This window comes from Cnephaeus nilssonii, assembly GCF_951640355.1.
Source record: "Cnephaeus nilssonii genome assembly, chromosome: 12".
NCBI classification, from domain to species: domain Eukaryota; kingdom Metazoa; phylum Chordata; class Mammalia; order Chiroptera; family Vespertilionidae; genus Cnephaeus; species Cnephaeus nilssonii.
In genome coordinates, this window is record NC_137083.1 from 16,311,670 (window position 1) to 16,325,799 (window position 14,130).

General features: G+C 37.9%; 1 protein-coding gene across 2 annotated transcripts in view; it reads right to left on the reverse strand.

Moving 5' to 3' along the window:
• HDAC9 (histone deacetylase 9) overlaps positions 1–14,130 on the reverse strand; it is a gene marked incomplete at its 3' end in the record, with an annotated part of 637,805 nt that overhangs the window by 304,280 nt on the left and 319,395 nt on the right. Inside the window, exon 12 of one of the 2 annotated variants that reach the window (XM_079785596.1) lies at positions 6,841–7,104. In XM_079785596.1, the coding sequence (XP_079641722.1) occupies positions 6,841–7,104 (264 nt within the window). Of the gene's footprint in view, positions 1–6,789; positions 7,105–14,130 lie in introns of those variants that run through there. The other variant, XM_079785595.1, reaches the window with a different exon arrangement.

The following is a 14,130-nucleotide window of genomic DNA, read 5'->3' on the forward strand; positions in this document are numbered from 1 at the left end:
GGTAACCAGGGTAGAATTTTAAAGCCATATAAATGAAAAATAACTCCGATTTAGTTTCAAAAGGTCACCAGAATAAAAGGCATTTCTTAAAAGAAAAATAAACTTTATCTTTTCTTTGGTTTATATTACATATAATAAACATCAAGGTTGTAGGATTTAAGTGATTCATTGGGAAGAGAAAAAGAACAGCATCAAAAGCTAGGAAGCAAGAAGAAGCAGCAACAGTAAGGCAAAGAAGCAAAACCAAACCTAGGAATCAGGAAAATAGCTCATGCACGAGAAAATGGAGTCCAAGAACTATTAAGCTCTTATCTCTAAAAATAACTCAAATACATGGAAGTATGTATTTACAAAATAACGTATATAACTCAAAATGGATCAAAGACCTAAAAGTAATGCTAACACTATAAAACTCTTAGGAAAAAACATAGGTGTATATCTTTGTGGCAGTGGATTTGGCAACTGTTTCTTATATACGACACTCAAAGGATAAGAAACAAAAGAAAAATTATTAAATTAGACTTCAACAAAGCTAAAAATGTTTGTGTATCAAAGGCCACTTATCAGGAAAATGAAAGACAACCCACAGAATGGGAGAAAATATAAGCAATTCATATATCTGATAATGGCCTGGTATCCAGAATATATTTAAAAACACTTGCAACTCAACAACAAAAAGACAAGCAAGGCAATTTAAAAATGGGCAAAGGACTTCAATAGACATTTCTCCAAAGAAAATGTACAACCATCCAATAAGTAAATGAAAAGATGCTCAACATCATTAGTCATTAGTGAAATAGAAATTCAAAACAACCATGAGCTAGTACTTCACACCCACTAGTTTAGCTACAAAAAAAAAGGGGACAATTACAAGTGTTGGAGTTGATGCGGAGAAATTGGAACCCCTCATACATTGCTGGTGGGAATGTAAAACAGGCTGTTGTGTGAAATAATTTGGGGGTTTCTCAAGAGTTAAACAGAGTTACCTTATGATCCAGCAATTTCACTCCTAGGTATATACCCGAGAGAACTAAAACCATCTGTTAACACAAAAACATGTACATGGATGTTCATAGCAGCATTGCTCATAATAGCCCCCAATTAAAACAACCCAGTGTCCATCAACTGATCAGTGGATAAACAAGCTGTAGCATATCAATACAATGGAATATTATTCAGCCATAAGAGAGAATGAGGTACTAATATATGCTGTAACGTGGATGAACCTTGAAAATGTTATGCAAAGTGAAAGAAGCTAGACACACAAAAGGCCACATAATGATTTCATTTATATGAAATGTCCACAGTAGTCAGATCCACAGAGACATGAAGTAAATTAGTAGTTACCAGGGTTGGAGGGAGAATGGAATGGGGAGTGACTGACTAATGGGTATAGGATTTCTTTGAGCTGATGAAAATATTCTGGAATTAGACAGTAGAGAAGACTACAGAGCATCATGGATATACTAAAGCCACTGAATCGTACACTTTAAAACGACTGAAATGGTGAGTTTTAGGTTGTATAAATTTTATCCCAATTAGAAAAACACATAAAATCAACAGCTCACAACTTGTGAAGAAAAATAATTTGCCAAGTTTGGTGGATTAATGCTCTACAAATAGGTTGTGAGATTGTTTAAATTTGAAGAAAACAATAAGCAAAAAGAACAAATATTATCAAAGAAGGAATAGCAGTAAATATAGGGAGGATAACCTACAGTGGAGTTAAAATGCAGATGGAACAGAATAACATACAAGAAATCTGAGATAATCTATTTTGAAAACTATGAATCAGAGAATTCAAGAATTGTAGGTAAAAGCTATGAAAAATCAGGCTGTATTTCAGGAAGTGGGCTAGGGCTCCTGGTCATTTCCAGAACACAGTTTCTGAATCAGACTCTCCCAAAGGGCTTGAAAATGTAAATTCCTGGGATCCCTGTCAGGACATCAGAATCAGAACCTCTGGGAGGTTTATCAGAACTCGACTCTTAACAGTTTCATTCAAGAGGATTTTTTATGCTCCTTTCAATTAGATAACCACCTGGGAGGTCTAGAACAAAGTCCCCATTTTCCCACTTCACAACGTTTTATAGAGACTACTTTAGGTCAAAATGATTATATCAAGTGCATCCCCAATAGTTAAAAAAGTTGTTAAAAGGCAGCATCCTAATGGTTTAGAAACTGGAGTTTCTTAGCGTTGGTTGGGGAATGAAGGTAAAAAGTGGTGAAGAAAAGCTGTGAGCTCTCTAAAATCTTTTCTCCTTCTCTCCTCCAAAGAGTTAATTCCAAGAGTCCATCCTTTTCACACCAGCCTAGGACTGCTTTTGATCAGAAAAAATAAACTCACAAATTTTCACGATTCTAAAAGATCGAACATAAATGTTTACAAGAATTAGATTTCTCATCTTTGAATTAGGAAAAAATGAGTCCGAATCTCATAAATTACAGCAATGATAAAAAGAGAAAACTGATTCAAAACAGTTTGAAAATGCTGATGGACAGAGAAAGGGGGGAGGGAGGATAATGTACTAATAAACTTGGACATGTAAAAGGATGTTGCACAATACAGTGTGGTGGTAAAGTTTGAGAACAAGGACTCTAGTGCCTGGGTTCATGGGTTCAGATGAGAGTGTCACTAACTGGGTGACCTTGACCTTAACTTATCTGTGATCCAGTGCCCTCAACTCTACAATGGGACAATAATAACTACCTGATAAGGTTGTTGTGAGGACTAAGTTAGTTAAAAGATGTAAGATACTTAAAACAAAACATGGTACATTGTTTGTTTGCAACAGTTAAATTTAATTGTTTTTGTAAATCAAGATGATCCCCCAAATTTGCATTGTCTAAACCCTACAGTTTATAAGCCTTTAAGAAGTTTTTTTTTTATAAAATGAGAATAGAAACCTTTTTAAATCGGCAGGTTCTAAAAAGTCACATTTCCAATATCCTGTTTTATTTGCTTGACTGCTTTCCCATACTTTCTCTTTAAAATTATAGATTATGAAAGGAATGGTAATCTACCTCTCAAAATCCTTCCCTTGCATCTCTGAGTTCCTGATTATAATTGGTTATAATTTGAAGACCTTGATTATTTATCATTGTCAACCTACAATTATATACCCACAACTGCATGTTTCCATTAATGAAAAAAAAATCACAAAGAAATGCCACATTAAAAATAATACTGTTGTCTATATATCTGTTGAGTATTGGGTTTCAAAAAAATGTGTAGTGTCTGAATTCCTTCTTATTAGATCCTTTAGAAAAAATGAAAGGTGATACATAAAAATATCTGAAAGACTATCTTTCTCAGATCTATGAAAAGCAGCAATCTCCATTTCAGCAGCCACCTACAATGAGGAAATCTAATGGATATTTATTGTGAGTCCTGGCAAAAAAAACACTTTTCTGAAGAAAAGTTTTCTTCAGAAAAGCTGAGATTGATGCTTTTTATTAAAATAGCCACTTTACACTTTGGAAATCAAACATACAGTATAAAACCATTATCTAATTGCTTCCTCCATCTCTTTGGGGATGGCTGGTACCTAGTTCATCTTGTAATTTTACAGTCCAAAGGCAATTTTCAGGAAAGCGTGACGTATACCGAAGATATTCCCACAGTTCTGACCAAATTATCAAATGTATGCATTATGGAAAGATAATCCATTTTATAATAGCCAATGATATTAGCTCCAGTATCCTTAACAATCTAGGGTAGTACTGTTGTGACTTTAATTTGTATGACACTATTAGTTAAGGGAATCAAAGAAAATATAACACATATTTTTAACCTATTGAACCAAATACACGGCGACACATTATGAACTATTGGCTAATAAGTTTTGCTAGCAACTGACCAGAAGAGGAACAAGGTCTGGCATGGCCTGGGGGATGTGTCTGGTCCAGTTCCCTTTACCTGAGTCAGGTTCCTTATTTCTCACAGTCGTATTAAGAATTATTTCCATATAAGGTGAGGTAATTTAATTACTCCTTTCTCTTTAAATTTAGGTACTGTCACTTTATACTTAGAGGTCAGACTCTCACTGTAGTAGGTAATACTGTTATAATACATGATAAATTATTTATATTAATATTTATTGAGTGCTTGTTATATTCAAGGGATTACATTAATCTGATTAAAATAGTTTTGTTTTTTTAACTTGAGAAAAGTTAGGAATTGACATCTATTTACATAAAATTTTATATTGACATCAAGATGATAATATGAAAAAGGCCACACTGGGGTATTAAAAATGCAACAAGTTTTACCTGTATTTGCTATTTGATAATGGCTGACGTAAATACTTTAAAATCGTTATTGTTGGGTTATTTTTAATGGCACAAAAGTAACTGCTCAAAATATGTTTATTTTCCTGTTTCAACAAAGAATGGCAATATATTTTGGTATGTGACACCTACTGCATGAGCTTCGAATTCGATTAGATATCAAGTTTACACAAAGCCATATGTATGAAAGGGGATCTTTTAAAAAAAACTTTATTTGAGAAAGGAAGAGACTTATAACAGAAGGCAAGAAGAGAAACATACAAACAATATATTTACAACACAAAACAAGAGATCACCATCAAGGGTGTAAATTATAATAAATACAGTAGATTTTAAAAGAGACAATTATCAATTAGCTCTAATATTATTTAAGTCCAGCTTTTCTTTTCACTGGTTCCAGGTAGTTTCTTGATTAAATTCAAAGAATATCAAATTCAAACAAATTAACGTCCACCAACTGTACTGATGAAGCTCTCTCAAGTGACATTATAAAAAATAGGCTTTTTTGTTCTTCATTACATATCTTTGAAGTAATATTATACAAAAGTCTGCTCAGCCACATGTTCCTCCCCAAATAAAATGTATTTTAAAAGATGCACTATCCCTTTTTTATGAAATTGAAAAAAAGACTTTAAAGAAAATGTATATTTATGAGATGGAGAAAATATACAATTTTATCTTAGGAATGCCATATTTTAATGCAAAATAACTGACAAAAAGTCATTTTAATCTGAAGGAATATACTAATCAAAATATGTTGGTAATAGGAAGTGTTATAGCTATTTGTCAAATTATCAGGTCTTTTTCATTACATGGAAAAGTTTTAAACTTTCTAACTTCTAGGTATATTAATTTAATTTGAAAGGCGACTTTTTAAAAAAGGATAATGTATCTTTAGCAGTAACCTTATTTTTAAGAAATATTTTTAAATGTCACAGCAAAATGTAAACAACACGTGCCAGGAACATACAATTGTACAATGTCTACATTTGGCAAAACTGCTATATCTCCTTTGAAACAGGATACTACACCTTTTAATACCTCGGATTTAGAAATATAAATATTTTAATAGGAAAAAAAACTTCACAAAGATTCTAGGTCAATTTGGATTATTCATATTAAAGGGGTCTTAATATGACACATCTTTAACTAGCTTAACAAAAGTAAACCTATAAAACAAGGTAAACATATCAAAAGGGAGTATTGAAGGAAATGTTCCAGTGAAAAGCTTCCTTAACAATTTCCCTACTTGTGGTGTTATTTTCTTAGACAATAAATCAATTCATAGAGTGCCCTTTAAAAACAGAAAGAGTAAAACACTATCCTCCGTTTCTCCCCCCTACATTCCCCAGCACATGAATCACTTGGACTTCCTGTTTCCACAAGGCATTTCCTGCTCAGCCTCATAGAATCCGCTTTCTGTAGGAGAACAGCAGGAACCTGACAAAGAAGTGACTTAAATAAACAGTCTTCTGTTGCCTTCAGAGTTGTTTGTATTTTATAGCTTCAAAGGACACAGTCCTTCTAAAGGTACGTTATGTACAAGCAGGTTCTTTTGTTAAGCGCCACTTTCCTAATTTTGCCAAAATGGTATGGCGTATGTCATGTCACCATGGAATTATACTTAAGAGATCCTAGGGATAATGATAATAAAATATGATATACTTGCTTCTTTTAAACATGATTTTGACTTCATATCGGATGATAATCTTACTGTTGCTGTGTTTTCCATAATTGTAGATACTACAATAGGGTATCTGACTGGACCATAGGCTGCACATTACTTCTTAACCACATTTGCGTCTGCTTCACTTGATCTTTTTTTGATAGACAGTGTCATCAAATAAGACAAGGTAAAGTAAAATGAGCAGTGCTCGGTGAGACATAATGTAATATTTAAAATAGTGCTGTACTGTGCATCTATATATTTAAAACCACCTCTATTCCTAATATTTTCAATTGCAATCTATACAGTAACCTACCTAGGACTATTGGCATGGTAACCAGAACATTTCACTTTAACAAAAACGAGAGAGGAAGAAAGGGGCAGACTACCTTTAACAGTGTTCAAGACTGTAGTATGATACATTATGTACAACGATGTGAAAATTGAATTCTACATATCAAAAAAAAAATCAAGAACTAATAGAATGTGTCATTGATCAGACTGGGAACCTATCCAGCAGTCACTGATCTCAACAGATAAAACTAAAACAACAGTGAGTTCGTTTTCCTTAGAAGTAATTGATGTGGCAGGCTTGAGGATGAATTTAAAGCCTGTTAATTACTTGGATACTCATGTAGTATAATATTAGTGTAGCAGGTATTTCCTTGCCAGTGAAATTTCAATGAAACCTTGATATCTATATAGAGATCAGTATAGAGAGAGACCTCTATATAGATAGATACACATTAGTTAGAACCCTTAAACACTAAAATCAACTTATTCAGTGATAGGAAATAATATCCATTGACCAAAACCTGCAGTGCATTTCATGTTCAGATAATGACTTTAATTACAAATCCTGGAGCTAAATCTTTGCCTATTACCTGTTGCATAAAAGCAGCCTGCTCCCCAGATTCCATTTCCTGGATCTGAGCATCTTCATCACTGTCCACTGGCTCCTCCTTGACCTTCACAGCCCCAACTTGTCCCAGTGTGTCCTCCACACAAGCACTGCTGTCGCTCCTAGTGCTGTTGCCACTAGAGGGCGCTCTGTCTTCCTGCATCGCCTGGTCCCCCTGAAGCTCCTCCTCCGCTTCCTCCAGGTGCCTGCCTGGTTGCTTCAGTTGTTCAATAGATTTCGAAAGCAGCTAGAAGAGAGTGAGTGGTGAGGGGTTCAAAATTCAATAGTTCTTGGGGGTAACAGAGCAGCAAAATACACTGTGATTTCTAACGACACTTTAACACACTTAGAAAATGGTGGAAAAGAGGTAAATAATAAACGTTTTCTATGGAAATCATAAAATTTTCACAAGGACAGGTTGTACTGAGTCAATTTAATCTAAAGAAACCTGGGCTGTCCCCCCCACCCAAACTAGGAAATGTAATGAAAATAACGCAAAGCTACTGAAAATTTTCCAAAAATCTCATTTTTCAACAAATGTCAACCACTATAAAAGACAGCACAAATCCTAAGAGTCCTTCTCCATTCTCCTATGCCTAAATGGTCAAATGATAAAATTCTTTCTTTCTTTTCTTTTTTGAAAAATATATTATCAAGTAGCTGCCTCCAACCACCCCCCCCCCCCCCACCAGGGCACAAGCCTGAAATTGGGGCATGTGCCCTGACCGGGAATTGAACCGTGATCTTCTGGTTCATAGGTTGACGCTCAACCACTGAGCCACACCAGCTGGGCAATACCTTTTTATACATACGCGTAAACCAAAGAAATATTGATTTTGAAATTCGGAACTTTAAAAATATGCACAACTTTAAAACAATTTGACAGCACTAAAAATGTTTTATGAACATACCCAAAGGGAAATTAAGTATTAGGAAAGAAGCAAGGGATTATTTTTTAATTCGAGAATTATTATCTAGATCTTTTATTTATGTTGTAAATTAAATCATACTTAATCTGCAATAACAGCTCACTCATTAAAAAAGATAACTGGTAACATACTTAATTTAAACAATAGCAAAATACCATGGTATAACAGGGGTGGCTGGAATTCTAAGGTGATTTCACCTCTCCTCGGCCTTTTGTTTTATTTGACCTTGAGTCTATTGACGGCTCATCTGCAGGTCTTGAACTGTGTTTTCAAAAGTGGTCAGTTTTCCGCTGAGTCAGTGCCCATGTGAGCAACATGCCAATTATGATATAAGCAGCACATTCAGAATACCACCAGTCAGATCATGAATGCAGACTTTTCTGTGTAAAATTCAAGTTTACCTCTCACTCACACCTACCTATGTTTTTAAAACTAAATACACGCTTTAGAGTTACAATACCTAAGTGTTCAAACTTCGAAGGGTGTCGTAACCTCTTTAGGCAAAAACCTCAAATGGCCCTGCACACGCTGACGAAGCCCTTCAATTTCCCTGTAGGGAGAACGATTGGGAGTTTTCATTCATTTTTGCAACGCATGTTTATTGAGCGCCGACTACGTTTCCCATTCTAAGCACTGGGGAAACAGCCGTCGCCCTGCCCTCACGGAGCTTATAGGTGAGTGTATTAGAAACTGATAACTAATCTCATTCTTGTTTTCAAGAATGGTAAATGGAAAAAAAAAAAGAAAAAAGAAAAAAAGAAAAGCAGAGAGTGTTATAAGAGTATGTACCAGTTGGAATGGAGTGGAATGGGGATTGTGAGGGAAGGTTTCACCAAGGAAGTGCTATGTGTAGCCTGAGATGAAGGACAGAAAGGAAGAGTTTGTTATGTGCGTGAGGGGGAGAAATAAAGGTAAAGAGGACAAGAGAGAACAAAACCCTATGGTATGTGTGGTCATAGCCCAGGGACTGAGGGCCGTTCATGAAAAGTCAGCCGGAGAGCGTTGGGACACTGCCCAGGAAATGCCCTGCCACGGCCCCTGCTTACTGAAGGGTGGCCCCGCATCTTCTCCAGCTGGGGATGCTTGACTGCAGGAGCTTTTAACAACCAAGGGGAAGGTACACCAACCACCTGCTCAGTGAAGACTGTTGTATCGCTCTTCCTCTCCTTCCCAGTTCCAACATGGCCTCTCAGTGCCTTGCCCTCCTCGCCTCCAGTGGCCTTGCCCTCTGCTGTACCTCAGCTCCCAACTCAGGATCACACCCTGGACGTGTCTTCGTCTGTAACTAAACACTCGCCCAACTCTCAATCTCAAACATCACTCCTTTGTCCTGGTTCACCCTCAGAATATTCTTACCGCAACCATTCTGACTCCAACCTGGAGGGTCCCAAAAGCTATTGGGCCAACCCCCTTCTCAGCGCCCATCACCTCCTCCCCTCCTTCCCTCTCTTCCCTCCTTGCTGGATGAGGTCCCAGTCTCCATCATTAAAACTCACTCCCTTACCTTACCTTTAACTCCCTCTCTTTGCAAAATTAGGACTTCTAACCACCTGGGTTAATAATACATCTCTGCCAAATCCAAGCAGCTGAGTAAGCTAGGAAACAAATGAACAAATAAACTGCAATCATGCTGAGTGTTTCTCCTCAAATTCATGATCACCGCCCTCAAATGGGTGCTGTGCTCCCTGGCCGCCCTACGACATTTATTTGGTTAATTTACCCCTCCTCTTTCAATGACTATTCCAAACGACCTCCTCTCTCCTCAAACCTCTAATACCCAGACCTTTTCCTCACTCCCTGCTGACACCTTTGTTTCTCATTTCACTGAGAAAACAGGAGCATCAGCAGAGAAACTCAACTGCCCCACTCCCCCTCCTCCTGTTACAATAAAAGCAATGTCTGCGCTCCTGTCCCAGGCAATCCCCTGGCTTAAGGCCCCGCATCTCTCCACTCCTGCAATTAGCCACTCTGTCCTCCATCACACGTGGCCCCTCTGCTGGAGTGTTCTCATTTGTACACTTTCAGTATTTTCATCACTCTTCAATAAACTCCCAGTCCCCCACCCCCCGAAAATAAACCATCATGTAGAACTTCACAGTAAAACTCCTTGAGTTTTCTCACTTGTCATTATTTTTCCTTTCCCATTTGCTTTAGAATTCACAACAGACAGGCTTTCATCCACACTACTGGAGGCAAATCGTTCTTATTACAAAAGTCAAGAATGACTGCATGAATGTCCAAGCTATTGGCAATTTAAATAGACTATTAATGCGTGTCGGTGAGGGTGAAGTGTTTTAGAAAGGAAAACAAGACACCTTTGAAATAAGAGATTACTCTTACTAGTGTTGGTGCAGCCAAAAGCCAGATAAGCTGGGTGAAGTGACTGGAATGGAATTTCCCATAGAAAGCAAGTATGCCCCCCCAAAATCTCTAGTACTGACAAAATGCTGAGTGTTCATAGAATATACCATATGTGCATTTTAACAGAAAACCTCCTCAAATTTGACCTGTTATTATATTTCTGAGGTCACTGGAGTGCTCAGAAATCACATAATTTCATCCATGAATCAAGCTGGGTCAGCAGTTACAACCTCACTGACAGGGATATGCAGAGGAAACTGTGTGTAACATTTTTAGAGTGCAACCTAGAAACCATGCCACTCCTCCCAGCGGTTCCCTTGGCTCTGATGCACTGAAGGAAACTGAGGCAGAAAACTCCCAGAATGCATGATGCTGCGGTAAGGGGACAAGAAGTCTGAATGGCAAAAGGATCCTCTTCTAAGGGCAGACCACCATAGCGGTCGCCAACTGGTGGTCCGCAGACCACTGGTGGTCCCTGAGGTCCCAGAGGTTGGGGACCGCTGCATGCCTTATAAAAAGGAACGTTTCTTGCCATAAAAGAGCCTCTTATGCATGAAGATCACATAGGTACACAATGTTGGTGTTGGAAATTTTATAACATTTTTCAAGTCCTTATTTTATAACGAAGACACTTCATGCCCGAGAAAAACCGAATCATCTCCAAAAATGAGTAGAAACCTAGATGTGTTTATACCCTTCCACTCTGCCCTCTCCTTTGAAACAACTGAATGAATATAAACAATTCCAAAATCTCCCCCCGAGCTCCAAACTTGCATGTTCAGCTGCGAGCTTCATGTCTTTGCTTAGATCTGGAATATGGAACAGGCACCACACACTTTAAATAGCTCAAAGATCATCTTTATTCCCCTCCCACTCAAACGTATCCATCACCTATTTTCTCATTTGAGAGACGTGTTACCCAATTGCCTGGGTCAAAAATCTAGGATTTACCCCCATTTTTCCTTAGTTGTCTTTTCCACAAATACCTGAAAATTTGATACTCGGTAGCAACGCTTTGACGCTTTTCTTCCCAGGTTATGATACAAATGCCAATGCCCATGTGAACAATAACTACCACTATTTCACCATCTCTGGAACAAAATGTGCTCTTTTGTTAAGTTTCACGAAATGTAAAATAGATACCTGGGACCTCTTGCAGCCGGCATGGCAAAACATAAAGGCGTAGAGGGTGTTAACCTGCACTTCTTTTATTTTAGGTATTTGACAAAAGCTGTTTTTGTTTAAACAGTCATATTGGCCCGTGTGGAAAAATTAGCAAGTGACATCAGCAAGGGAAATCCACAAGCAAAACTCACAGAAAACCTGCCTGCCAGGTTTGACTTATTTAAGATACTTAAAATAAAAGATAACTTGGTACTGTTTGTAAGTTTCTGGCTACTTACTAAGAAAGTCAGCACTCAGACAATGTTGTGTTCTATGTGGTTTTGAACTGCAAATGTGACCATTACCAAGATGGTAATTTTTCGAGTTTGTCCTGTCGCTGAGTGGCCCCAGATGCAGGGAGGGGCTGTCTGCTTCCTCTCAGTGGGGTGGCAGGGTCTCTCTTTGGTTGAACATCTGGAGGTGATACCCCAGCAAAGTTGAGCTGTTGCCTTGCTGGCGAGAGAACACCAGGCGAACCATCTGCGTGGCAGATAAATGGGCGAGCCCGTGTGAATCTCAGCTGAGGCCCCGTGGGTGAGACACCGCGTGTCATTTGTCTGACACCAGGTGAGTTACTTTGGTGGGAACCCAGCTGATAAGAATTGAAGGGTTGAGTTATAATGTATGGCTGTACAGCTTCTCCTGCCCCTTTTATCTGTGTCCTTACTCATCTGTCAGTGTGGCTCTGTGTTCTCCGTGCTACTGTCCAGCAACTGTACGGACACTAAGAATGCTATCATCCTATGACCATTCTGGATTTGTGACACACACATGTATACACACTCACACAGATAGTGTGTAGGCCAGATAGCATGATTTATCCAAATTTCTAACACTCAAGACATTATAACTCAACCCTTCAATTCTTGTCAACTCTTAATATGGTCATATTCATAGCAAGTCCATAATTTAAGTGTTTTATATTCCATGTTGAACATCATATGTCCTATTGGCAAATTCTGTAAAATTCATTACATATTTAAAGGCTGAGCTGCTAATCTTTACAAGTTAACCCATTAAGCTCATCTCTGTGTAAGGCACATTGTTTGATACAAGACTAGAGGTCAACAAGCATAAGTGTTTTTGAATAAAATATCTTTAAATTCTGTTTTTTAACTTTGCCACAGAAATCCTTCATGTCCCCACAAATATCTTCAGATTTGGAATGGCAACTAAGAACAGGAGTGTATAGGGAGTAAATCTGTTTCTGATAGATATCTGATTTTCTGAAATGATCAACAAATCATTTAACAGAAGTTTGAAATTGATTATTAAACTATGTAAAATGACCTTTACCCCAACTCAATGCTTTCTTATTTTGCCTCAGATTTTAAGGCAGATTTTACTTGGAGCATGGCAATAGCACATATTTTGTTTTTTTATTTTAAATAAATGTAAAATTCTTCTTTTGGAAAATAAAACCGTCCCCTTAAGCTCCAAGGAAACTAGATTTAAAAATAAGGATAAAATTCAGTCTCAATTCACAAACAGATTCGGTATATACCAAATGTTCTCAAAAACAACATGCAGAGCTTGGAGGGCTTTCAAATCTAGAGGTCTACTTAGAGAAGAACTCTGCTTCCAGCCAGAATACGCATGCTATTCAGCTTCTGTGCATGTTAGGAAAATAACCAGGAGATCCAAAATTAAATAACAAGAGAGAAAGATTTTCCATATATTGGTTCATTATTCACATAAATTAAAATTTTAAACTGAAAAACATCCTTTCTTACCAATATTGAAGGTACATAAAAAATTAATCTAGGAACCAAGTAAATTCTTAAAAAAACTTGTTTGTAATTCTAAATGATTGTCTAAAACAATACCTGGAATTTAAATATCCTTTCTTTGGCTCTCAAAACATCATAATATTCCAGTAACTTAAATGAGTGTTAACTTCTGTGGAGGAGAATAAAATTTTCCTCCTCTCAGCTAGATTGAGAAAGTTAACCACTCACTCTTTCACTCATTCAACAATTTTTATTGAGCACTTACTATATGCCAGGCCTTGGGAAGAGAGAGGAGCATTAGGCAAACTCTCAGTGGAATAAACAGAAAATGAGCAACTGAAGGCTGGAACTTCATGTGCTAGAGAATGATGCGGGGGTGGGGGTTGGGGGGGTTGGGGGGGGGTGCCTGTGTTTAATTTGTCTGGGTAGGGAAAGCTTCTCTCAAGTGGTTGGCTCTTGAGCTGAGAGAGACTGCAATACCAAGATCAAGTGCTGAAAAGGCTGGAGGTTGAACCTTCCATACAGCACAACTCCTGGAGGTGGAATGAGATTCCCTGCAGACAGGAGAGGAGGTCAGTGTGGCCGGATCTCAGTAAGTAAGGGAAGGGAGTAGGAGATGAGGTCACTTGGGGGACAAGAGACAGATCAGGACAGCCTAGTAGGTCAAAGATGTTTGCATTTCATCCTAGAAGCAGTAGGGAGCAACTGGGGAGTCTTCAGCAAGCCTTTGGCATAATTTGATTTGCATTTGTAAATGATCACCCTGGCCACTATGGAAGATTGAATGTAGGTGGGCAAAAATGGAAATGGGAAGATCGACCTTTCAGAACATGAAATCGACCTTTCAACAAGAGAACAAGAACTATTAGGGGTTCCTCTTAACTGAAACACAGAGGACTTATTTTTCCTTCTGGTACAGCCCTGTGTAATTTTATGTCCTTTTATATTACACTAGAGGACCGGTGTACGAAATTTGTGCGGGGGGGAAGGGGGCAGTTCCCTAAGTGCAGCCTGTATCCTCTCCAATCCGGGAACCCTCGAGGGATGTTTGAGTGCCGGTTTAGGCCCAATCCCAGGGATTGAGCCTAA